A 24810-nucleotide genomic window follows, 5' to 3' on the forward strand; every position below is an offset into this window, starting at 1 on the left:
TGGGTGAGAAACGAGCCGAAGTTCTTCGTAAGTCGAAAGACACGGCAACAGACGATACAAATACGATCTTCTTTGTAGCACGCAGAAGCTTGGATGCGAGAAGTGTCGGTGCGTTCACGTTGATGTGGAAGACTTTTTGCATGTCAGACGGGACGACTTCGCGGACTGAGGCCAGATTTTGACCCACATTGTACACTCCAAGATTCTATCTTCGTTAGCTCATCTTAATATATTCCATTGCGGAGCGCATACATTCCAATGCTCATCAATGCCTTCACGGGCGATCGTCTCAATGTCCGCGACAGCATAATCAATTGTCCCGAGATCATAAGCATCAAGTCACATTTGGAAGCTATGCAAGGGGGTGCCAGTGCGCGGCTTTCGCCTTCGACGAACAGTAGCAATGACAGTGTCACTGTCAACCGCGCTTACTGAACTGTGTCGCGAGCTCAAAGCCGATGCCTATATTATCAGTGGCAAGCAAACCAAACGACACGGCATGATAAATACCTCTGTTGGATCCGGTGATGACGACGACTTTAGGAGACATTGTTAGAGAGTAGTCTGCTGTCGCTGATAAGAGTCTGGTGGACGAATTGGCAATGATAGTCAATGATTTGTCGGTGTCCGCAACAAAGTAGGCGATTATAGATATTGCCATGAGCATTTGAATGCAAGTCGTTGGTAGTAGCAGATTGCCATAGCCGCTCTTCGCAATCGCTGTGGTGAATAATAAGCATGAGTAACTGGGATTTCAATAAATCTGCGATTGTAATTATGACGTATGTGTTTGAAGACGAAGGTTTACACGTGGAAGAACAAAAGATTAGACTAGAGTTTATTTTGGCGGGCAGTCGGCTTGATTATATTCCGAGCCGCAATTGCAGCAGAACAGTGTCATGACTCGAGGAACCACAGCTTGGCGTGCCATAGTACCGTAGTCATGGGCGAGATGACATTATTACAGCGATTGACTAGTGGTTAACAGCAGACAATATCGCCTCTATTATATATGTTCGTTACAACGAGTCATTGATGAGGCAGAGAATAAGTAATTACCCTTGGGTAATAAGGATTAAGGAAAGATTGACTTTCGGAAATCGATACAAATTCCGTAAATATATGAGATATACAATATCCTGCAAGAAATTCTATTGGCCTGTCTTGTGTAAGCTGTCGGGGCTGCTATGCGAAAACACTGATGGTTTTGTCAGAATGACGTCAACCGGACTGCGTCTGACAGTTCTTCCTGCACCTAACAAAGAGTGACGGCTTGTCACTATTTGTTCCGTGTTATCGTGGCCAACATAGTCATTTAGCCGCCAGATTATGCTACTCTAAACCGCCCAATTGCTACGAGTTTAGGCCCGCAATTCTCTGACTTTCTGCAACGCACTCCATATTCCATTGCTGATATTCGCACATTGAAACTGATAGAATTGCAGTAGAAGGGCATCTGGTCTCGGTGTGCTAAGTAAGCAAGCGCATGCGCCGCACGGGCCCTGAGTCAGCGTCGCACAAAGTTGGTCCGGTGTTCTTTGCAAACGGGCGCCACGATGACGTCGTTTAGCTTATCCATTGTTCCCACCGCCGCACTCCTCCTCCAGCCGGAGCAACTTTTTCCATTCTATTCTGCTTGCGACTCCGAATCCTCACAAAACCAACATGGCTTACTCATCGGCTAGTGACTGTGCTTACGGCTGCTCACTCGACACGTCTACGCCTTCTGCTGAAAGTAGTTTAAATATGGCTTCTATCGCCTTGCTGAGCAATCCAGTCGTCTCCATCACACATCTCGCATACGTTGCACACGCACCTCTCAAATTTAAAGACAATGTTGGACATCATTCGTGCAAGTTTCGGCGGCGAGATCATCCACCTTCTCTCAGGTGGTCGTCTACTGAAGTATCCTGACCAGCAACCTGGGTTCGTTGTCCCGTCTACCTTTGGAGTCCGTGTCGCAGACGACATTGTTCCCATGTCGAATGACCCCGAAGCCGCGCTAAAGCTAGCCGACGAGAAACTCGACTCTGAGAGCGACTATTCGTCGTCATCAGCAGCATCAACACTGTCCCCTAGTTACGTTGTCGACTGGTACGGTCCGGATGATCCCGAGAATCCTCGCAACTGGTCCGATATGAAGAAGCTCCTCATCCTAGCTGAAATCTGTTTTCTCACGTTTTCGGTTTATATCGGATCGGCTATGTACACCCCGGGCATTGAGCAGATCATGGAAGAATTTCACGTCGGCAGCGTCGTCGCGCTCCTTCCTCTTGCGGTTTACGTGGCGGCATATGGTATCGGGTATGTCGAATAGCCTGGGTGGGGTGCTCAACGTCCGCTAACCCGAAAATAGCCCAATGATATTTGCTCCACTGTCCGAGGCACCTTTGATTGGCCGAAACTGGGTCTATATTCCGTCTTTGCTTTTGTTTGTTGTCCTGCAGATCCCAACCGCACTAGTCAAGAACATTGGCGGATTCATTGCCGTACGCGCTATCACTGGTTTCGTGTCGTCTCCCCCTCTCGCCAACGGTGGCGCGTCAATTGGTGACGTCGTCAGTATGAATAATTTGTCATACGGCTTGGCATTGTGGTCGGTCTCTGCGGTCTTGGGTCCTGTTTTTGGCCCGCTCCTGGGCAGCATTTTTGCACAGGTCTTAGGCTGGCGTTGGACTTTCTGGGCCTTGTCGTGGATTTCGGGACTGGCGTTTATCGTCCTTCTTTTCCTCCTTCCCGAGACCTCGGAAGCAACGATCCTGCAACGTCGGGCTCGCCGACTTCGACTATTGACGGGCGACAACAGATACACGACCAAAGCTGAGCAAGAGTACGCCAACTTTACATTGCGCGAGTTTGCATACGAGTCTTTTGTTCGTCCGTTTGTGATCACGTTCACGGAGCCGGGCGTGTTCTTTCTCAACAGCTATACGGCGCTCATTTACGCAGTCATGTATTCCTGGTTCGAGGCTTTCCCGCTTGTCTTCGTGGGCATTCATCACTTCAACCTCATCCAGACGGGATTATCTTATTTCGGAATCATGATCGGCGCCACGGTCGCTGCGATCGCGTTCTGCTCTGCCATGTACTTCTACCTGGCCCCACGCCTACAGAGGGGCGCACCTCCAGAGACAATCTTCCGAATCGCGCTTTTCGCTGCCCCAATTCTGCCGGTGTCACTGTTGATGTTTGGCTGGTCATCGACCGCGTCCGTGCATTGGATCGTTCCCATCATCGCGAGCGGTCTCTTTCTGCTGGGCGGCTATACGGTTTTCCAAGTCGTATTCAACTATCTTGGCATGTCGTACCCGCGCTTCCTGGCCTCCGTGTTCGCCGGCAACGATTTATTCCGATCGTGCTTTGCCGCTGCCTTTCCGTTGTTTGCAAAGGCCATGTTTGTTAACCTCGGAGGAGAACGGTTCCCGGTTGCCTGGGGCTCGACTTTGTTGGCTGGAATTGCCTTGTTGATGGTGCTGATTCCCGTTGTCCTGTTGATCTTGGGACATCGATTGAGGTCCGGGTCAAAGTACGCCAACTGATTACCATTATCGCAAGGCGAAGATTGCGGATACGATAATTTGCATTTATATGGGAGCATTGGCTATAGAAACATATAGATTATACTGGCATTGGTATTGGCGTTACTAGCTTCGTGCATTTGGCACTATTTATAGACAACTGCGCATCTTAGTTTTTAATTATATAATAAGAAGAATTTGAACCTGTTACGTTTTGGTCCATTGGGTATGATTTATTTTGACAACCAATATCTGTATTAACAGCCTACCTCGTACCTTAAACGGAGATTTACACGCCGCAGGTATAACTTGTAGAAAAATACATGGCACAGAAGCAGGATATGCTTCCCGAAGATTGCTCCTAGCCAAAAAGTGACTGGATTACCAATCCAGCGGAGCTATCTACAGAATGTACTGCTTCTACGCCTGTCGGTCGTTCTAGACTAAAGAACGCAATAACTATGGACATTCCTAAGGTGCAAAATGTGTCAACCTATGTTTACGACAAGAATCTTTACGTCTTCCCGTTGCAGCCGCGTCCAGGAATTACATTTAGCCATCAAACTTACCATGCATCTATACTGCTAATACTATGCAATTAGTCCGCCTCGGAAAGCTTCTCCACCATATGCTTAATCACACCAAACACCATGTCACCTTTTCCCTCGCCAGCGATCTTATCCGAAAAGCACAACGTCAAGGTAGTACTCCCTCCCACCACGCCGGCACAATTTAATTTTATTGCAGGATTCAACGTTCCATGCGGTTGGGAGAATCCTAACTGCAGCACCCTGTACGACATCTCATCATCGATCCCACCGGTAAATTTCCACGCACCCACATTCGACAACTCGATATCAGTTTCTCGAACATTGCCGAGTTTTGCTTCCATCCATCCTGAGATATTACCAAAAAGATACTTCAACATGCCTAGACTGTATCCTGAACGCTTCGTAGTACCTTTCTTCAATGCACTTCCAAACCGAATAACTTCATCCCACGAGAATTCCCTCAGAGCAGATGTGATCTCCTTATACCGAAAAACATACGCTCCCATCTCGTTGGCCGCATCTACATATGAAGTCATAAATCGGCGAGCGTTAATCGGTACAGAGGTATCGAACCCGCGAACACTGGGATACGCCTTCGACATTCCAATAACCAACAATGTATGAAACAGAGCCGTCAGAGTAGTATTCTGTGCCCTGCACTTATTCAGTAGTAGATTCACTCTGGCTGCAGGAATTTCCAATATCCTCCAAATCGATCCTTCAACAGGATGCACGTATGGCGCAAAGATGGTCCCATCGCGTTCAGCCAATGGACGAAACGGTCCCCATTTAGGTCCAAATTCCTGGAACAGCGTGCTGGCCGCAAACCGCAAGGAAGGTGACGTACTGACTATCGACTCCACTGCTGGGTTTAATTTCATTGACTGGTCGACCTTCACAATCGGTGAGACGTCGGCTGGGAGCAATATACTGCGGTCATTAAGCAGCTGTGCGAGCTGAACGTGAAATAATGCGCCCGAGGTGCCATCTAGTGTGGCATGGTCAAACACAAATGCCACCGTCTTCTCATTCCACACGAACAGTTTCCACACAGGAGTCATCGCCTCATATGTAAACCGGACCTCATGCAACTCAGTCAGGAATTCCTCGAACGACCCGGTGGTAGTGCGGTACTCCACAATCTTATCCAGATCAACATCCTTCGCCAAGGCAAATTTCATTGATTTGGTCTTCGACTCGAGAACAATGGTGCACAGCGCTGGATTCCGAGCAATTAGGGCATGTATTGCTCCATAGAGGTGAAGTTTCGGCACCGGACGATTGAACTGGGACCAGACGCACACGCATTGGTAGTAGTCGAGATTAGAACGCGTCACGAAGTACGACTCCAGCAGACCTGCTCAACTTAGCAACACGAGTTACGAATATCCAAGACCGGAGCATACCAGTTGGTCGCCAAACAAAGGCACCTTGATCTGAAGTTGTGGTCATGTTGCAAGACGATCACCGATTCCGACTAATTCAGCTTTGCCGTAGAGCACCTGAGGCCACTCTTCCAGGTAGTAAACTGAGGAATCAAGGTTATCGCTGACGCGTCGGTCGCTGAGCCTTGCCGCGGGCGCGGGCCCCTGGATGTTAGAGTTTCTTATCATATTAGCCAGCACTGCCTAACTGTGTTAACTGCGTGATCTAATGGTCACTCAAGTCCACAGGCCTGCTAGTCCAGATCATCATAGCTCGAGCGTCTTATTGGGGATTGTCGACATTCCTATGATACTTCTTACTCTATGCCACGTTAATCAGACGGAAGCGTACATGACTCGCTCCTGACGATATGACGATTTTCGTTAATTAGTTACCAAACAGAGCATGATTGTAAATTCAGGAATTACAGGATGTGTGTGACAATCCAGAGCTACAAAAGTTATCTTACTTGGCGCTTGGCGCCACCAATAACATGCAGCCTCCTTCCTCAGGCTCAATACGACAGGTCATACGTTGGGATTAGTACGCATGTATTCAGTAATTATAATGCACCGACAACGTTTACTTCGAACTCAGTTTAGCCTCGTCTTCGATGCTAATGGCTTTTCCTTCCAGAGCTTCCTCAGTTTCCTTCACGAGTTCTTTCATGTAGTCTAAGTATTCCTCCTTACCGATGATACTCACGGTGTTGATTCCAACCATATGCGGATAACTACCAATTTTGATTTCTCTGTCTTTGACACGCTCCTGGAGCTGTGTCAAAAATGACGCCATTTCTGACTCCGCCTTGTAAGTTGTGACAAGCAGGCGGTGCTTGCGCTGAGACGGTGGGATGTTGGGAAGAATGATCTTTCGGAGGCCAAACAGAAGTCCATTGAACAATCTTGGTGAATTAGCCCACTGTTCACAAAGGCAGTCCTAACAGATAAACACGTACTGCGGAATGCCAGGTAGAATATGAATTTTAGATGCAACGCGCACGACAGGTACCCAAGAATTCTCCAGACTATATATAACTTCGGCTTCAGTTGCAGGTGTACCTTTCGGCAGTGTTGCCATTCTCATCTGCGCGTTGATCGCCTCATTATCGTTTGGATCTAATCTCCTGATTCCAAGTCTTTGCATTCGTTTTACTGTTTCTTCATGTAGCACGAGTGGTAAGTCGAATGCTTTAGCAACTATCCCAGCGTTAACATCTTGTGGTTTAACAAAATAATCGAGATTGGCCCCTCACTGGATTGGTAGGTAATGTCATCGTGCGTAGGTCCAATTCCTTAGGTATTCCCAGTTGGCAACTAATTCCGCTTGACATACAGTGTACGACATACCTCCGGATGTAACAATAAAGTCGTACTCTTTAGCCATCCGCTGGGCTGCCTCGACGATCTCATGCTCCTCGTCGCCAATGACTTCCACTCGCTTCAAATCCAGTCCGATTTCGAAACAAAACTTCGCAAATGTATATGAATTGGCATCTCGAATTTTGCCGTTTAAAACTTCGTCCCCGATGATCTGTGATTGCAATTACAGTCAGCCCCACGATCGAAAGGTTCTCTCGGGCCACCGTACCAAACATGCAGCGGTGGACAGAGCGTGTGTTGCCATTGGTCTTCTAGCTAGAGGCAATGAGGGAGCAAATAATTGCGTAAAACGGCGCATCCGCATTCGCGTCTAGAGGGGATTGCTTAGCGTCTACCGACTCATGTAGAGATGAGTGCTCCGTCGTACGCTCAATTACAGTTTTGGGACTTTGGGGCAATTCATCGAATGATAGCACCTTGAACCCTACGCCAATAAACACCAGAGATGATGAAGGAAAGAGATTTATTACTAGACTTCAAGCAACAGTAACATACAGAGCTGGCCGGTAACGCCCGAATAATTAAAAGTAAAACGCAGCAATTATTTCAGCTCGAAAATGTCGTGTGTCGATATCCACAATCGGCTAGAATGTCTCTTAACCAAATCGTATATTCCGAGTAGAAGAGAAAGATCTCCTGTTATTCAGCTCAATTCCTTCGCCATTTTAGCAGGTAGTGGCAGTCAATCAGCCACATGCGATCGGATCAAGTTTGAAACTTGACAGTTAGATTTTTATCCGACTTCAAAAAAATCCCACCAACGCCAAATATAGTGTTCCATTGATCCAGAATACTAACAATCGCAGTCGAAAACACGACTTCAGCTGGAAGTTGTCGTTCATCAAACTTGATTTCCCAGATTCTCGTCCCGATCCGACGCGCAGCGCCAATCCGTTCTCGCACTTCGGTATCCAGCGTTCCTGACCTATCAATCACACGTTCCAAAAATCTAGTTTTCCCAGTCCACTGATACGTGTGTCCATCGGGAAGAATAAACATCCTAAAGTGGTCATCTCCTTCTACAACATGCCGAATGCTCACCAATCCCAAATTCTGCAGAGTTTCATCAGATCCATGAAAGAGCACCTCGCTTTTCAAACCTTCAATATGAATAGTAGACAGCGGATGAGCGTCGCGTCCATCTAGTAGCGAATATGTAATCCCGTGGACATCAGGTGACGGTTGATGCCTTACAAATCTGAACATCTTCACTCCCGTACGCGAAAAAACATTTAGCAGCTTGTTGTTGGTTCGGAATTGAGGGCGAAGAGTACATGCTGTCAGGCCAGCCTGAGGCAACTCCCGGATAAGTGGATCAGTAATCTTTGCATTCGTGAGGCTGCTATGAGCGTGAACCGCAACTCCGGTAAGTGTTGCAAGCGCAACTGGAACCGCGATCGGGACGAGAATGAGAAGCGGAAGCGGCATTGTATGTAAAGCGACAATGCTTACCAATGAAATCTAAATACGAGTGTTAAGCAAAAACCGTTGGCAGGACCCTACCGATTGCATGTCGTTGCAGATGTGAAAATCCACAGATTCGAATGTCAACTGTAGAGCCACCACAAAAAGTGTTGGGTTAGGGCTGTAGACTCTCAGTCGAAGGCGCTGATTGAAGATTGAATCCTGACTTCTACTAGTTCAGTTAATCGTAATCTATTAATTTTGCTGCCATATTGTACGCCAACTTGAAAATAAATCGATGTTAAACTACTCCTCGCTTCCTGCTAAACACGACTAATATACAGACTTGACTTATCGTTGTGAACACGTTTTGTCTGAGCGTTGGCAAGTAGTTGTTATGGAGTATGTAATAGAAACTCACTTCAAATCCATTAACGAACAATACCAGTTCTAATTACCATTTCCTTAATAACAATCCACCAGTCTATTGCAAAACGTGCAAAAAAATCTCCATCTTAAACTTTTTGCCGCGCGAATAACAGTACAAGATAAATGCAAACAGGTTCTATACTCTATTGAAATACTCTATCGAAATGACTCAATTCATTCAAATACGCAATCATTCGTCCTCGTCATCAGTGTCGGGAGGATGAGGAGTGCCCTTTGGCGAGCTTAGCCAGGCCAGGTGGCGGAGTCGACGGCGTTGCTCGCGTTCCTTGATCTGGTTCCTTGTAAGCTTTTTCTTCTTCGTCTTCACCTTGATATTTGCCGGAGAAGAATCGTCTGTAACGGCAGAAACTTGAGCCCCAGGTGACGCTGGACGAGAATCGCCGCTTTCACTTGGGGCGGCAGATGGTGTACCCGACTTAGAATCCTCGAATCGATCTGCGGCAATAACGGCAGAACTTTTCTGCATCACTCTGCCATCACCGACTTGCCATTGCTCCGGGCAAAGCGCACCAACGAACTCCTCGTTGTGAGAAATCATAATAACGCCACCAGTCCAGTCGCGAATGGCAACAGCGAGACCACCAAGAGAATCACGATCCAAGTAGTTAGTCGGCTCATCAAGGACAAGCAAATGAGGATTATTCCACATGGCACCAGCAATAACGACCTTGACGAGCTGACCGCCAGACAAGCCACCCATCTGGACGTGATCTGCAATGTCACCATCCAAACCGACATCCTCGAAGTGCTGGCGAATAACAGGAGGGCTGAGTTGACGGTATCCTAAGCCTTCGCGGGACGCCTCGTGGTCATCAAACTCCAGAACCATCTTCTGAAATCCCCACTCGAGAAGCTTCTCACGAGAGATCATAGAGTTGTACTTAGGAAGATGAGCAACCCACTTGATCTCGTACTGGAACGACTTCTTCAGCTTCTGTCTACCGACAATGCATTCAATATTTCGAGCTCCCTTTCCATCGCCAATATCAATAGCCTTGCTCATCTGGACTTTGTCCTCGTCGGTCGTAATACGCGTCTGCTTCATCAGAACTTCACGGTCATCACCATTCGCATAACGCCACTGAATATACTGATTGGGCGTCTTCTCAAGGTGCATCTCGACGTGAGCGAGTGCATGCTGGGCAATGTATCCAATTCGAAGATTCGGATGCTTCTCCACGCGACCTTCCTGTGGGATCAATTCCCCGGTAAGTAGCTTGATCAGAGTCGATTTACCAGCACCGTTGGCACCCAAAATAGCAACGCGAGAGGAGAGCGACAAAGCACAGCTGACATTGTTAAGAGACGGCTTCTTTGCTCCCGGATAGGTATAGGTGACATTCTGCATTCGAACGATAGCACGGGTATTAGATTTGACACCAGTCAAAATTCCGGGAGGTGGGAATCGCATCTTCAGGTTTGAGGCCGTCAACGTATAATATGCCTTCCCTTCCGGACGAACCTTAACAAACTCAGAAAGATTTCCTTTGTAGTACACGAGTTTTTTATCCTCATAATGGATAATATCTGTGCACACCGTGTCCAAGAATCCAGAGTCATGGGAAACAATTAAACTGGTGATGTCAGTGTGACTTGTCAGATAGTCCTCGAGCCATTTGACGTTAGATACATCTAGATGATTTGTCGGCTCATCAAGAAGTAGAATATCAGCTTTCATAAGCATGGCACGGGCAAGTTCCAATTTCATCTTCCAGCCTCCACTCAGAGCTCCAACATTCTGTGCGCGGCGGGTCTCATCAAAACCAACCTCCTCCAACGCTTGAGCGACTTCGCCTCTAGCGACATGCACCAGTTCGGGATCCTTGGCAATGAATGAAACTAGATCCATATCACCTTCCTCACCCTGCAGTTTATGCTCAACGAAACAGGTTCTTAATTCCGATTTATCTGGAAATCCTTCGAGTTTACCATTCGCAATCGCTCTCATAAGAGTAGACTTTCCGGCACCGTTTCTTCCACAGAGACCATATCGGTGTCCCTTGTAGAGTCTCAAATAAGTCTTATTGAGCAACATCTTGCCACCGTAGGCAAGAGAGAACTTGGCGTTAACAATCTCAATGCCCTCTTCACCTGAATCGTCCACGACCCGAGGGTTGAACAAATCCTCGTAATAGTCCGCTATCTGAGCTGCGGCATCCCCTGCACGCTGTGAATCCTTGTAGTATGGAATAACGACGTCTTTAATCCGCTCCCATTCCTGAGTATTTACATCGACAGCAACTAGACCGGCGACGTACTTGACAACTAAAGGATCTGAGTCACCAATAGTCAACTTGCCTAAGAGGTCAGTCGCAGTAACACGACTTGCACCCTCTTCCTTCTGAGCATTCTCAAGCACGGCCAGCGCCTTGGAAGCCAAAGAACGGACCTCAGGCAGGGCAGCCGTGTCAAAGACCCTCTTAACAGATGGGAGCAGAGACGGAAGAAAAGCTCTGATCTCACGTGGATTGTGAACAAGACGAGTCAAGTTCTCCACAACGATAACAGTCTGACGAAGCAAGTCTTGTGAGCTTGAACCCTGGTTAAGCGCTCGCTGAAGAATAGGTACAAGCATTGCAAGTACTGGCTCGGTGACTTCCGCAACAAACGTGACGTGGGACAAAGTGAGGACAGTTTTCGGAACCGCATTGGGCTCAGCCATTGTGTCGACTATTAGCGGCAGTCGGGAAACAATGTCCTGATTATCAATAAGCTTGGCCATCACAGTCGTGGTAACGTTGGCAGCTTTTGATAGCTCAGCCTTCATATCGTGCATGCAGTTAGTCAAAACAGGAATAATGGTGACAAATTGTTGAAGCAGAGCGTCTGCAGGAGTGGTGCTCGCAAACTTCTCGAAAAGCTTCAATACGCCAATCTTGGACTGCCATTTAGCGGTCGAGTTAAGGTATTCGGTTAGAAGAGGAATTAGCGCTGAAGCATGAGCCTCAACAGGATACATCGTAAGCTCAATATCTGCAGCGGATTGAGCGGCTTTTCGAACCGTGACTTCTTTATCTGCTAGAAGATCGTACGGCAGCGTAAAGTAAGGGACAAAATAAGCTTCTGCGGGTGATTGTGTGCCGAAGTGTTTCATCAAAGTGGTAAACGCGAGTAGTGAGGCTTCTCTAATTAACGCAGAGCGCTTCGACTTAGACAGCGTCTTGATCTTGTCAAGGATACTACAATATCTTAGCCGTACGTAGCAGACGACCACGGAATTACACACGTACCCGTAATTCTGAAGGGAAGCTGGCCCGGCCTCCAACGCAACGCTAGCTAGATCACTGGCAAAAGCTCTGGCATTTCCAATAGATGTAACAGCTGACAACGACGTCAGAATATCCGTGGCAGGATTCACTGTAGACGAAATCGACACCGAAGAGAGCCCGGACTCGAGTGAGGAGAGCGAAGTGGTCGATGAAATCGGAGTCGACATTCCGGAGGTCGCGGGAGAAAATCCTCGAGGGCTAAACGCCGAGGAACCGGCAGAGAGTCGTGCAACCATCTGGACTGTACTTGAAGAGCACCGGGCTTCGTAATACGGTGAGAGTAGTCGCAAGGCAAGACGCGGATGCGACCCAAATGCATTGGGAGAAGGGGGAGTTTTTCAAGTTTTTCCTCCTTTTTCAATGAGCGGAGCCGCACCGGAGGTTAGGGCCCACGTGGCAAGGCTCGCCACTGCGCGGCTCAACCCAGAAAGTTCCCCTATCCCTATGTCAGTAAGAAATGGTGGATATATTATTTTTAGTTGGCTCCAGCATATTTGTAGCATCTGCGTCGCTCATGATTTAACGACTATGTCTTTAATTCGTTCACTAACGGATCGAGACTGAATAGCTTTGCGGATGTCCATACCTGCAGCAGTTGCTACTCTACGGGCTCAATCTAATCCCGTCACTGCGATTGCATTTCACTCGTCTAATCTGCGCTTAGTGTCGGGGTAGGCTGGGCCATCGAGCTTTAGAAGTTGGTATGCTAACACTGGACAACTTAGAGACGATGATGGTTGGTGTATACAATGGTCTTTGGTTACTAGGCGACCAATGGCAGTGTGGAAATCTCATTCAGCTGCTATCTTAACGGTCAAATGGATGTCGGATGAACTGCTACTTACGTATGTATATGAAAGCTATAGAGTGACTGTCATGGAACTAAATAGGATAGGCATGGCCGCGATAACAAACTGTATATTCATCGACTAGACAACAGTACGCTGGATACGGCTATACCTGGCGTTGACGATGATCCAGACAAGTGGAGGAGGCCGTGGCTTGTCGCATCTCTTGACGTGAATGCGCTCAATTTTTGTTCCGCAGCAACATGCGGAAGTAACAGAATTGCGGTTCCTGGAACCCTGGACTCTAATACAGTACGTAGCTGTCGCAGTTATTATCAGAAAATGCTAACAGACGAAGATCGACGTTTATGACTTACTGCCAGAACTGAAGCGGCCGTACAAGGCACTCTCAGCCGGGATAAAGACGGGTAAGGATCGGTAGCCTCGTTCGTCTTTGGAACTCAAGTAACGAGTAATCTGTAGGAATTGTCATGTCAATAGACCTTATGGAAGACAGACTGATAGCTGGGTATGAAAGCGGGCATGTTGCTCTGTTCCAACTGTCGGAAGATGGCAGCAGCAATAGGATATATCTGTGCAAAGCGCACAGTCAGCCACGTAAGTTGCTATTTACACGAAATACTGAGCCTGGGCTAAGATAGGACAGTACTCTCTGTATCATTACATCCAACGGATTCGACTTTTATTTCGTCTAGCGCCGACTCAAATCTTGTTAAACATCCATTATATCCACAACGTCATTCCGATAGAAAATGCACAACAGAGTCCGAGGTTGATGACGAAGCTCTTTCTGAATCGACATCCTTAGGAACTGTTGATATAAAGCATGCTGGAATTGCTTCGATCGACATGCGCGACGACGAGAAGATATTTGCTGTGGCATGCTGGGATGGTATTGTCCGAGTTTTTGTCTACAAGTCACTAAAGCTTCTGGCATCATTTAAAGGGGGTCGCCAGCAAGGAATCACATGCACGAAATTTGGTAGGACGAATCTTTCCGACGGATATGGGACAAATTCGGAAGAAAGGGTAACTTCGGCTGCGACCTTTCACGAGACGGCACTTACTCGTGCATTTGATCAAATACATCCTAAAGTTAGTAGCACCCTTAAGACCAAGCAGGAGCAGAAGGTGAGAAACAAGCATTGGCTGGCAGTTGGAGGGAAAGATGGAAGAATCGGTCTCTGGGAAATCTATTAAAGGACGGTGTAAATATCGTATAGCAACAAAATTAATCATTGACACACGTGTCTAGCTAATTTACTCGTAACTGCCTATAATTCTAACGCAGTCGCTTCAAGTCCTCGACCATTCCGGAGACCTGCCCAACACTTAACCCTAAATTAACCCCACCATTAGCGCCTTCCACCGTTCGTTCCTTATCCAATTGAGATAGCTCCAAGAATTGCTCAATAAAGTCACCGTCCACGAACCGAACCGGCTCTTGCAGTTTCCGTCTTTGATTCGAGAACGCCCTATACGACAGTATATTCAACTCTCCAGCAGACTTCACGATCTTCGACATATTGGACTGAAGGTTAATCAGAGTGTTGATGTGTTGTGGCGATACCTGCCCGCACAAGTATATGGCTCCGTCGCGCTAATGGTTCTGTTTAGTATATGCTTCCAAGTCTCATAACACCTAACTAGACATACAGTAGCATAATACGCCTGCGGAATAACAACAGGATCATTTATAGAGATATCAGTTGATTGCTTTGTGACTGATACCTGTTAGTACTGTTCTGGCTCAAATGACAATCAAAATGATCTTACTTCGACGTATTCTGTTCACGACCTCACCTACTCTCATACTGGAGATCACTTCTAGTACTGGATCGTCGTCGCTCTTCGGCATAAAGGCAGAGTCCCTCACTCCAGTCATATCTTCACGTTGGAACACAACAATATTGCCTTCTGCTTCCGCACCAATACTAGTCTTCTCATCCAAAATCTCAACGGCAGTCATCCACATTGGCTCATAGTACCTGGCTACCTCATGAAACATATATTCGACTCCTTCCGTTGACGATACTTTGCGAACTTGCAGTAACGCCACGCTCTTCATAAGGTCACCAACAAGAACGTAATCTTCATAAGTTGACAGCGTGATTGCCATGACTGGCGAACGAAAGCCACATTGCAACTTGAAATCAAGCGATCCAGTCATTGGATTTGTCGATATCGTACATAACCTAACCTGTATATACTTAGCATCAGGTTCGAATCACTTGGACTCAACAGTTCACTCACAATGGCGTTCACAGCACAGACGAGGTTTCCATTGACTTCGCAGATTGCATAAATACCGCCGTGAAGCTCACTTTGAAGAACTAATGACAGTTTCTTTTCAGGAGTGATCTCAAAAATCAGAACCCTGCCTTTGGTGTATTCCTCTCTGTCTGCCGCAAAGCCTGTTCCTACAACTAAATATTCTGTTCCGTCAAAGAAACCGCTTGATATGCTCTCCGCCATTTCATTTTCTTGCAAAGCATACGAATCAACAACCTCAAATAGTGACGAATCCACTATTTTCACAAAGCAGTTAATAATCTCGTCGCCACTATAGGAATCAAGCTCTGTCTTGAGCGTGATTAGGCCAATAACCCCTGTAGCAGGTGACAAGATTGCTAGCCGTCTTGCGGTCTCTTGTAGTTCAAGCGTCTGGACATGCGTACTCATGAGTTGATCGATTATGCCATACATTATCTTGCCATCAGTCGCGAATATTAAAACATCGCTACCGTTAGAATCCTCAGCGATTGACGTATATTTGCATACGGCCAGTGCAGTTGGAGCCTGTAAATTGACACTAGAAATTGTGATTTTTTTCGCATGGCCGTATATCATGGATGGGTGACTTGAGACCGCGAATATCGAATTCTTTAGTGCATATAGACAAACTGGTTGAGTTCCTAATATAGTAATCTTGTGCTCCGATAATTCCCCGTCCATGGCAGTACTTGGACAAAGGTGATAACTGTGTAATGTACCGTCTGCCATACCCGCAAAAAGTATTGGCTGCGCAATGCTGTCTAATGTCGATATCTTTAGAGAGCGCACATTTCCACCGGACAATTTCTCAGTGTCGCCGACTTGGTGAAAGTCTGGCAAAGAATAGAGGCCGACTTTAACTTCGTTCCATAAGCCGACAACACAAAGATCTTCCGTGGCCGTTACGCAAGAAATCTCGTCAGGTAGCGTCACAGTAGCAATGACTGTCAAATCCCAAGACAGCTGGACAAGGGTCGTCAACGACGTGGCGATAATTATTGCCTGAGGTGTGATAACCGCCACCGATATTAGTCCACCGTTGTATCTAGAAATCAATCGTCCATTCATTGTATCGACAATAGTCACGGATGACCGATTGATATGTGCCATCTTTGAGTGATATTCTGCCATTTCAATTGTAGGTTCATTTGAAACGATATGACACCATCCAGGCAATTCTTCAAATGTTCCCACCTCCGGATCACATTTGACCACCATCGTGTTCTCGATGAATGAGGCAACAACAATATCTTTATCGAATGTCCATAGACCTGTAATTCCCTTTATACCTGCAATCTCAGCTAGAGCATCAACACCGACTCCGGATCGTACGATCCTTAGCGAGCCGGATTTGAAGCCACCCGAGCAAGCAACGACATCTGTTGTATTTTCTCTATTGACAAGTTGGAAATCTGTTATAGGAGCAAGGTTGGGAATAACTTGCACTGTCTGGACATGAGGCGCCTCAGGTGATAGATAAAATAACGTAGATGGTGAGAAATGTGAAGTGACAAAGAAGAATCCGGAATCCAAATACGTTAGCGTCGTCGGGATAGAAGTCTACAGGGCATCAGTACATTAATTCAAAAAAAAATTAACCCGTACGCACCTCTCCAATATTCGTAATCTTCCAATCTGCAACCGTCGAAGCGTCGCCATCACAAGCCAGATTGACTTGCAAAATATATATCTGGCCAAACTCATCACCCAATAGAAATCGCTTGCCGGTGTCGTCAATGCAAGCCCACGCACAGAAATTGATCGGACCATTAAATGGAACTTTCTTTGGCTTTGAATCCTTCGAGTTCAAGGGCGGAAAATATGTTAGCAGCTGCTCGCCTAGAAGAAAGAATCCGCCTAACGACGTTAGTTGTGTTATTTATAGCGTAATCCAAACATTCAATACCAGTCGGGGACGGAAATGGTACTAATAGCGATGCACCTTGATCAACATTCCGCAAGCCAGATCCTTTAACTTCTTCCAGCGCATTTCCCATCGCATTAACCTCGTACACTTTGACGTGTCGTGCGTGCTGGCCGTCTCTATATAGAACTGCTATAGTCGGACGATCCACATTTTCTAGAAAAATAATAGATATAATAATCAATTCCTCAATAGGCAGTCGCCTTGCGGGATATAATGTCCCTGTGACTTGAAGACCAGTCGAAGTAGCCGCGGCCGGCGTTTTTGACACCCGTTTCTTGTTGCTGCTGGCAGATTGAACAAGTGGTATATATGTGAGACTGCTTTTGTACGTATGCAGTAGAATTGCACGGAACTGCGGGTCGATAATTGCTATGTGCTCCGTGTCCGTGTCTGGAAGAAAGCGTTCGTCCAGATCCGTCGATATTTGCTCGGTTACTAGATGTCCATCCTTGTATGACAAAGTGAAGCCGATGCAGTCCTCAGTGAGGACAAATAGCCACGATGTCTGCGACGTCGTAGGCTTAAATTCCAGAAGAGATGTGACTGTGCCGTTTACCGGCAGGGAGTACTGCAACGACAGGCTGCTAGTCTGGATACCGTAGACATCGATTGTAGAAGGTCGCGCCAGAACAAGTGAGAATACACCTGGAGCAATGAGGTCGGTGCAGACCGCGTGCCGGACCGATGACGGCTTGTGTATTGAGACGGAGTAGGACATTTCACGACTGCGGCGGGTCCCGCACTCAATTATGTCGTGCCTAGCGAGGGTGTATGGTAGTTGAGTGGGAATGTGATATGGGGCTACGTGAGATGGAGGAACTGCGGAATACAAAGGCTTGCTGACAAAGATATTATGTCACCATACCGTCTTGCAAGAGAAATTTTGGTTCCATTTAACTTAGAAAGAACTCCCAAACACCACATGCTGATTTCTTATTTACAAGAATAATATCCATACCTCTCCCGCCAGCAATTCGTTCTTAAAAAAATGCCAGTTACGCATTGCTCCTATCTCTTATTAAATCTATGTACTCTTCCTTAGTCGTAGCGGGGATAAGGGGCTCACGACTATCGCTTCGCAACTGTTCCGCCAAATCCCATGCTTCCTCAGTGTCTTTATCGTACCAGTGCATTTCGATGAATTCCTCGTCTTCGGCTCGTTTCCTCGCAGCTAAAGCTCCACTATGTCGCGGTGAAGAGTCGTCTGACGATTTCACTGTCATCTGCTCAACGCGTTAGCGTAGCCCATTTTGCCAGTTCAACCCCACGTACCTGAACAGCGCGAATCTCTTTCGGTTTAGCTGGATCTTGCTTGACGGACCTAGCGATTTCTTTCTCTGCCTGGACGTCTCTATCAACGTATGTAAAGCTCGGTCGAAGCTGGCATGTGCCTTTCACTGGGGTCAAATGCAATTCACCTTATGGTCGTAAGCTGTGAACCTAAATATAGCCATCATGGGTCATACCATCTTTAAATATTCCAATCATATAACCCTCTGACTTGTTCATGACACCTCCAAGTGTCTGTCTGTCCACAGCTCCCCATTTCTCGCCTTTTTCGTGATCGTAGAATTTTGTGGTGTCGATCGGGACATCAACGTGAACGAGGCCAGAATCAGGCTTTAACCGAATATCAAGGACCGGTTCACCTTGGCTTCCTGTATAGGGACGGGTGTTGGGTCGAACAGGATACTGAAAAATGTGCAAGTTGGAAGCCAGTCTAGATGACAGGTAAATAGGATAACTCCTTACGATTGGATCATCGTCGTCCCTGTCAAGAATGTCACTGTCTTTCACGTCAGGTATCGGCGGAGACGGAGGACTGGAAGCAATGTCCGAAGCCAGCGATATCTCTTTCATAACATGATCCTCGTCGTCCTCCTCTTTAATGACGAACGGAACAGAAGACGACTCCATGGTGGTGCCGAATGATTAGACACTAACTATAATAAATTCCTTAGTGATGTTGCTCAATGGTACACGGCTTGGGAGTTTGCTACGTTATTTGTCGAAAAATTTCAGTTGCCGCGAAGTCCCAACTCTTCGAAGACATGCACTCTTTTGATCAAGCTGAGCCTACTCGACAAATTTTAGTTACTATGGCTGAAGACGGGCTACTACTTAATCTTGCCATTCCGGGTGCCCCAATACCTGTCTCACTAGACCACAATAGTATTAAGGGCAAGTGGACACAGCGGCTAAAGGCAAAGCGAGCGATCCAGAGATCAGCGAAGAAACCGGTTGGGTCCAGCCGAGCACAATCTTCGAGTAGTCAGTCGAGCCGGAACGCGGCAAATTCAGAAGCTCAGAATCCACGATGGACCGATAAAGGGAGTCGGAGCATTGGAACCTTGGTCGAACGAAATTTTCTATCGCCAGGAAGAGCTTTTGCGAGGAACGACGAAGATTCATCGGCAGAGCCGCGAGGACGCTCATCCAGAGGAGCTAACAATGTCCCTTCTAGTGCTACACAATTGCAATACTCTAATCAGGGTAGCTCAATGCCGTCGCATATTATATCTTCGTTGTTTACATCCAATCCTTCTACTGAACGCGCATCCGCTTCCGAGGATGGAAGACAACAGGAAGATCCGTCGAATGCACCACTAATCGACGACACCTCTTTTAAAGGCCTCGGTCTCCATATATCGCTTGTGTCGCATGTTCAAGAGAAAATGAACTTCGGCCATCCGACAGCTGTCCAGCGTGCTGCTGTTCCAGCTCTGATTTCATCAAATCCGCAGGACTTATTTATCCAAGCACAGACAGGTTCTGGAAAGACACTAGCATACGTACTTCCCATAATTCACGCTCTCATGAATTCACCAGAAACGCTGACGCGCGAAAGTGGGTTATTTGCCATTATTATTGCTCCGACGCGTGAATTGGCCAGTCAGATCTATTCTGTCCTGGAATCAGTTGTTCGCTGCTGTCACTACATTGTGCCTGGTATCGTCATCGGCGGCGAAAAGAAAAAGTCGGAGAAGGCACGGTTACGGAAGGGCGTGAATATTTTAGTCAGTACGCCTGGAAGACTTGCCGATCATTTCGATAACACCGAGGCTCTGGATTTATCCGCAGTACGATGGGTCATCCTCGACGAAGGCGATCGGCTTATGGAACTAGGCTTCGAACAAACTATTACTAAAATTTTATCAAAGATAGAAGAGAAGTCAAGGGCGCATATCGATAGTATTAGTGGCCTGCCTAATCGACGGGTGACTGTTCTTTGTTCGGCCACATTGAAGGAGGGTGTGGAACAACTCGGAAAGCAATCGCTCTCTAATGCGGTTCATATCAACGTAGACAGCAGGAATCCCAAGAAACAGTCAGCACAGACGTCCGAAAAGAATGAGTTTTCTGCGCCCGATCAATTGCATCAAGAGTACGTGGTTGTACCCATGAAGTTGCGTTTGGTATCTCTAATAGGCACGATAATCAACATTATTCAGAGCCAGAATAATGCAAAAATTATGATTTTCTTGTCTTGTTCCGACTCGGTCAACTTTCACTTCTCGATGTTAACACGAGACGGGACATTAGGGGACGGTTTAGAAGGTGAACCTGAAGCGACAGATGCAGATGACGAGGGAACGTCGCTGCCATCCCATATTCTTAAGGCGTACTTGAAAACAACGACCCCTTTGATACATAAGCTTCACGGATCTCTCAGCCAGTCAGTACGAAAGTCCACGTTAGCCTCCTTCACTAAGGCAATAGCTGGCCCTTCCGTTCTTCTGTGCACCGACGTCGCCTCTAGAGGTCTTGACCTTCCGTCTATCTCCCACGTGGTCGAGTTCGACCCGCCGTTTGCATTGGAAGACCACCTTCACCGTGTTGGACGAACAGCTCGTGTTGGAAACGAAGGTTGGTCAACGATTTTTGTATTGCCTGGGAAAGAAGAATACTACATCGACAATGTGCTCGCGCGTCTGCACAAATCGCCTCCGATCCGACGAGATTACTCAGCTATGCTAAGCTCGGCATTTGGCGGAAAGCTAGTGTGGCAGGATATTGCAACAAATGCGCAGCTTGACGTTGAAAGGTGGCTTCTGCAGAGTCATAGTAACCTTTCCCTCTCTAAAGCAGCGTTCACCAGTCATGTTCGCGCATACACTACACATTTGTCTTCTGAAAGGCAGTACTTCAGCGTTCGGGAGCTGCATCTAGGACATCTCGCGAAATCGTTTGGCTTGCGCGAGCCTCCAGCTGCATTAGGCAGAGCTAGTAATGCTTCTCCTAGCAATCAGGCGTCCGGTGAATTCAGAAAGAAGAGACCACAGGAGCAAGGGCCAGACTATGCGAAGAGGAAAATGTTGAAAATTGCTCAGATGCACGCGGGTATTGGCGCCAGTGAGTTTAATTTGGGTTAATAAGTGTAAACGGTTTAATGTTGCATTTGAGAAATAGGGCGTTGATGGACGGATAACTATGTGATCAAGGGTGCTGTATGCGCGTCAATTGGACTTAGACATTGTGGATATATGTACATAGGATAGTCCGGCGGAATAGTGGAATGGGATAGTTACAAATATGAATTGCAAAATGTTATTGCAAAAGGAACTAATCGTACCACATTTTTATAAGCTCTTCACTTACCCCACTCGAAGTCAAGACACCAATATCAGTAATCAAAGCAGTGATAAGATTATCGCTTGTGAAGTCTAGTAGCGGACTTGACTGGATCTCGTCATCTTCAGCTTCAGTCGTGAATGTACTGGCGTTGGGGCTCTCGTTGGGCAAGTCGAATGGCGAAAGAGGGAAAAGGCGGACAAACTTGTGACTGTCATAAATGATCGTCAGCAGAGCAATCGTCCATGATGAGATCACCGCATACCTTTCAGCAACAACATAGAGTGGCTTGTTGGAGTCTTTAGCGAGAACCGCAATTTGGTAGGTTCCGATCTACCACGGACCATCAGTAGGTACATCGACAGTGGTCTTCGTAGGCAACATACCCTGTTAATAATACCACCACTCTCGGCAACACCCTCAGCGCCAATGAATACTTTGTCAACCTTCTGTATTGCCCACCCGACAGCTCCGTCGACAATTACTCTGGCAGGTATGCCGTTATCTCGCAAAGTTTTCGCACTCGACAGACCCTCTCCAGTTGGCCGCGACTCGGTTATGTAGACCCTAAATCGAATATGGCGGCGTGCAGCAAGTAGAAGCAGTTCAGTCACAGCCCGTGAATGTGAATGTATCAGGATCGTCTATGATATCACGTCAGACACTGCACAAACTTCCATAGCAGCTAGACGCACTCACGTCGTCGTCCTGGATAAATGGCAGCCCCAATTCTGCGATCTTATATCGTGAAGCCTTAGCCCTCTCCAAAAATAGTCCTCCATTCTTAACTAAATGCCGCCTGCATGCCTCCCAGTCCTAGAAATATTAGCAAGGATGCGGAAACTGAAGAGCCACAGATCCACCTACGCCGTATTCTTGAATATTTCGTAGCACAAATCGTTGGAACATATCACATCCGGCTGATAAACTTATCGAATTCTTCACACCTTTCTTCAATTCCGTGACTGCCTTTGCCAATGTATCCATCAATTCTGACGCCGTCGTCGCTAATATTAACTTGTTAGCTCTGCTAATAAAATGTACAAATTAGATCAGAATACTCACGTTCTGTTTGACTTAGCAAGACGACTAACGACTCAATAGCCGCGACAGGCATAGTCATGTCCGGATCTTCGTCTAAAAATTTCCTATATGTCGCGACGATATCAAACCCATCTGCTGCCCCCGAATCCGGTGGTGATCTCAGCGGAGCTACTACTTGTGAGCTGGACTGCCGACATGAATAGGGAAGAGATACTGACATGTTTCTAATGGCGCCATTATGTCTGTATCATACAATCGGAGTGGTTTAGCGCCGGTGGTCAAGACTGCGCTTTGCAATTTCAACGCGATTCTATCTCGATTATAAGACGTGGAAGCACTACTCGGCTAACGAGTTGCACATAAAGCAAAATTTTAGTAGAGGTGGGTTATTCATATCACTAGGAATTGCAATTAGGAAAGTTTCAAAAAAAATGCAATTAACAAAATTTCAAAAGCCGATAAAAGACCGACAAAGTAAAAAAGTAAACACTCCACACGGGACTCGAACCCGCAATCTTCCGCTCACAACCTATCGCACAAATGCCAACAATAGGAGGCGGACGCCTTACCATTAGGCCAATAGAGCTTCGACCAAGAGAGTTAAGCTGATATTTGTCCTATTATCACTAAACAAGGGCTAGGGTTAATCCGGTGTTTTGCTTTGCTCGTAAATCTCTGTTTAAGGTACGAGATAGGCTATTAATACAGATATTGGTTGTCAAAATAAATCATACCCAATGGACCAAAAAGTAACAGGTTCAAATTCTTATTATTATATAATTAAAAACTAAGATGCGTAGTTGTCTATAAATAATGCCAAATACACGAAGCTAGTAACGCCAATAACAATGCCAGTATAATCTATATGTTTCTATAGCCAATGCTCCCATATAAATGCAAATTATCGTATCCGCAATCTTCGCCTTGCGATAATGGTAATCAGTTGGCGTACTTTGACCCGGACCTCAATCGATGTCCCAAGATCAACAGGACAACGGGAATCAGCACCATCAACAAGGCAATTCCAGCCAACAAAGTCGAGCCCCAGGCAACCGGGAACCGTTCTCCTCCGAGGTTAACAAACATGGCCTTTGCATACAACGGAAAGGCAGCGGCAAAGCACGATCGGAATAAATCGTTGCCGGCGAACACGGAGGCCAGGAAGCGCGGGTACGACATGCCAAGATAGTTGAATACGACTTGGAAAACCGTATAGCCGCCCAGCAGAAAGAGACCGCTCGCGATGATGGGAACGATCCAATGCACGGACGCGGTCGATGACCAGCCAAACATCAACAGTGACACCGGCAGAATTGGGGCAGCGAAAAGCGCGATTCGGAAGATTGTCTCTGGAGGTGCGCCCCTCTGTAGGCGTGGGGCCAGGTAGAAGTACATGGCAGAGCAGAACGCGATCGCAGCGACCGTGGCGCCGATCATGATTCCGAAATAAGATAATCCCGTCTGGATGAGGTTGAAGTGATGAATGCCCACGAAGACAAGCGGGAAAGCCTCGAACCAGGAATACATGACTGCGTAAATGAGCGCCGTATAGCTGTTGAGAAAGAACACGCCCGGCTCCGTGAACGTGATCACAAACGGACGAACAAAAGACTCGTATGCAAACTCGCGCAATGTAAAGTTGGCGTACTCTTGCTCAGCTTTGGTCGTGTATCTGTTGTCGCCCGTCAATAGTCGAAGTCGGCGAGCCCGACGTTGCAGGATCGTTGCTTCCGAGGTCTCGGGAAGGAGGAAAAGAAGGACGATAAACGCCAGTCCCGAAATCCACGACAAGGCCCAGAAAGTCCAACGCCAGCCTAAGACCTGTGCAAAAATGCTGCCCAGGAGCGGGCCAAAAACAGGACCCAAGACCGCAGAGACCGACCACAATGCCAAGCCGTATGACAAATTATTCATACTGACGACGTCACCAATTGACGCGCCAGAAATTTGCTTACGCGTCCGCCATTTTGCTCGCATGGCATGGCGATATATACATGCCTACTCCATGGACCTTGATGGTACGGCCGCGACGTTCGCCGCGAAGAAATACAAATCACATCGTAGGCTTCCTGATAACCTCGAAATCGATTGATATCAGATTGGTCCCTTGCAGCATCGTCTGGGTTCAGTTGTGCTATTGTCGCGAATGTTTTCAGTTAATGTTTTGTCGTACTTTCACTTTATT

At 47.0% G+C, this 24810-nt stretch overlaps 12 protein-coding genes and 1 non-coding gene across 13 annotated transcripts; 3 read left to right on the forward strand and 10 right to left on the reverse strand.

Moving 5' to 3' along the window:
* Window positions 1-114: 114 nt before the first annotated feature.
* POJ06DRAFT_271980 (uncharacterized protein) lies at window positions 115-550 on the reverse strand (the record flags this gene model as incomplete). The annotated part of the gene is made up of 4 exons (XM_056189541.1): window positions 115-205; window positions 253-385; window positions 433-462; window positions 511-550. The coding sequence occupies 4 exons, from the start codon at window positions 548-550 to the stop codon at window positions 115-117; spliced, it is 294 nt and encodes a 97-aa protein (XP_056040011.1).
* A 926-nt stretch (window positions 551-1476) lies between these two features.
* On the forward strand, window positions 1477-3704 carry POJ06DRAFT_47183 (major facilitator superfamily domain-containing protein). The gene is made up of 2 exons (XM_056191092.1): window positions 1477-2304; window positions 2357-3704. Exons 1-2 carry the CDS (start codon window positions 1835-1837, stop codon window positions 3537-3539), a joined length of 1653 nt encoding a protein of 550 aa, XP_056040012.1. The 5' UTR covers window positions 1477-1834; the 3' UTR covers window positions 3540-3704.
* Window positions 3705-3730: 26 nt separating this feature from the next.
* Window positions 3731-5698, reverse strand: POJ06DRAFT_216525 (alcohol acetyltransferase). The gene is made up of 2 exons (XM_056185539.1): window positions 5476-5698; window positions 3731-5426 (listed from the first exon to the last, which is right to left on the reverse strand). The coding sequence occupies exons 1-2, from the start codon at window positions 5519-5521 to the stop codon at window positions 4117-4119; spliced, it is 1356 nt and encodes a 451-aa protein (XP_056040013.1). The 5' UTR covers window positions 5522-5698; the 3' UTR covers window positions 3731-4116.
* A 31-nt stretch (window positions 5699-5729) lies between these two features.
* Window positions 5730-7230, reverse strand: POJ06DRAFT_263871 (MoaB/Mog domain-containing protein). The gene is made up of 5 exons (XM_056188939.1): window positions 7085-7230; window positions 6844-7027; window positions 6750-6788; window positions 6453-6693; window positions 5730-6398 (listed from the first exon to the last, which is right to left on the reverse strand). Exons 1-5 carry the CDS (start codon window positions 7178-7180, stop codon window positions 6077-6079), a joined length of 882 nt encoding a protein of 293 aa, XP_056040014.1. The 5' UTR covers window positions 7181-7230; the 3' UTR covers window positions 5730-6076.
* A 137-nt stretch (window positions 7231-7367) lies between these two features.
* Window positions 7368-8412, reverse strand: POJ06DRAFT_263878 (uncharacterized protein). The gene has a single exon (XM_056188940.1). It carries the CDS (start codon window positions 8302-8304, stop codon window positions 7582-7584), a length of 723 nt encoding a protein of 240 aa, XP_056040015.1. The 5' UTR covers window positions 8305-8412; the 3' UTR covers window positions 7368-7581.
* Window positions 8413-8541: 129 nt separating this feature from the next.
* POJ06DRAFT_263880 (P-loop containing nucleoside triphosphate hydrolase protein) lies at window positions 8542-12306 on the reverse strand. The gene is made up of 2 exons (XM_056188941.1): window positions 11961-12306; window positions 8542-11909 (listed from the first exon to the last, which is right to left on the reverse strand). The coding sequence occupies exons 1-2, from the start codon at window positions 12233-12235 to the stop codon at window positions 8900-8902; spliced, it is 3285 nt and encodes a 1094-aa protein (XP_056040016.1). The 5' UTR covers window positions 12236-12306; the 3' UTR covers window positions 8542-8899.
* Window positions 12307-12470: 164 nt separating this feature from the next.
* Window positions 12471-14051, forward strand: POJ06DRAFT_263883 (WD40 repeat-like protein). Its single transcript, XM_056188942.1, has 6 exons — window positions 12471-12670; window positions 12725-12844; window positions 12895-13099; window positions 13146-13215; window positions 13271-13405; window positions 13455-14051. Exons 1-6 carry the CDS (start codon window positions 12576-12578, stop codon window positions 14006-14008), a joined length of 1179 nt encoding a protein of 392 aa, XP_056040017.1. The 5' UTR covers window positions 12471-12575; the 3' UTR covers window positions 14009-14051.
* POJ06DRAFT_263888 (CPSF A subunit region-domain-containing protein) lies at window positions 14052-17794 on the reverse strand. The gene is made up of 6 exons (XM_056188943.1): window positions 16989-17794; window positions 16692-16939; window positions 15062-16642; window positions 14585-15008; window positions 14465-14532; window positions 14052-14408 (listed from the first exon to the last, which is right to left on the reverse strand). Exons 1-6 carry the CDS (start codon window positions 17725-17727, stop codon window positions 14091-14093), a joined length of 3378 nt encoding a protein of 1125 aa, XP_056040018.1. The 5' UTR covers window positions 17728-17794; the 3' UTR covers window positions 14052-14090.
* An 87-nt stretch (window positions 17795-17881) lies between these two features.
* On the reverse strand, window positions 17882-19005 carry POJ06DRAFT_263891 (Sin-like protein conserved region-domain-containing protein). The gene is made up of 3 exons (XM_056188944.1): window positions 18476-19005; window positions 18282-18427; window positions 17882-18232 (listed from the first exon to the last, which is right to left on the reverse strand). Exons 1-3 carry the CDS (start codon window positions 18924-18926, stop codon window positions 18005-18007), a joined length of 825 nt encoding a protein of 274 aa, XP_056040019.1. The 5' UTR covers window positions 18927-19005; the 3' UTR covers window positions 17882-18004.
* A 38-nt stretch (window positions 19006-19043) lies between these two features.
* On the forward strand, window positions 19044-21554 carry POJ06DRAFT_263893 (P-loop containing nucleoside triphosphate hydrolase protein). Its single transcript, XM_056188945.1, has one exon. It carries the CDS (start codon window positions 19061-19063, stop codon window positions 21380-21382), a length of 2322 nt encoding a protein of 773 aa, XP_056040020.1. The 5' UTR covers window positions 19044-19060; the 3' UTR covers window positions 21383-21554.
* On the reverse strand, window positions 21555-23195 carry POJ06DRAFT_263895 (uncharacterized protein). The gene is made up of 7 exons (XM_056188946.1): window positions 22844-23195; window positions 22647-22793; window positions 22449-22588; window positions 22281-22397; window positions 21968-22225; window positions 21847-21914; window positions 21555-21792 (listed from the first exon to the last, which is right to left on the reverse strand). Exons 1-7 carry the CDS (start codon window positions 22860-22862, stop codon window positions 21573-21575), a joined length of 969 nt encoding a protein of 322 aa, XP_056040021.1. The 5' UTR covers window positions 22863-23195; the 3' UTR covers window positions 21555-21572.
* Window positions 23113-23211, reverse strand: POJ06DRAFT_t90. Its single transcript has one exon. It is a non-coding gene; the product is annotated as a tRNA-Arg (tRNA).
* Window positions 23212-23564: 353 nt separating this feature from the next.
* On the reverse strand, window positions 23565-24566 carry POJ06DRAFT_176331 (major facilitator superfamily domain-containing protein; the record flags this gene model as incomplete). Its single annotated transcript, XM_056184728.1, has 1 exon — window positions 23565-24566. A coding segment is annotated over one exon (1002 nt), but the record flags the coding sequence as incomplete, so codon positions are not given.
* Between the last annotated feature and the right edge of the window lie 244 nt (window positions 24567-24810).

The sequence above is a fragment of the Lipomyces tetrasporus genome (genome assembly GCF_029532465.1).
Source record: "Lipomyces tetrasporus strain NRRL Y-64009 chromosome Unknown POJ06scaffold_14, whole genome shotgun sequence".
Taxonomy (NCBI): domain Eukaryota; kingdom Fungi; phylum Ascomycota; class Lipomycetes; order Lipomycetales; family Lipomycetaceae; genus Lipomyces; species Lipomyces tetrasporus.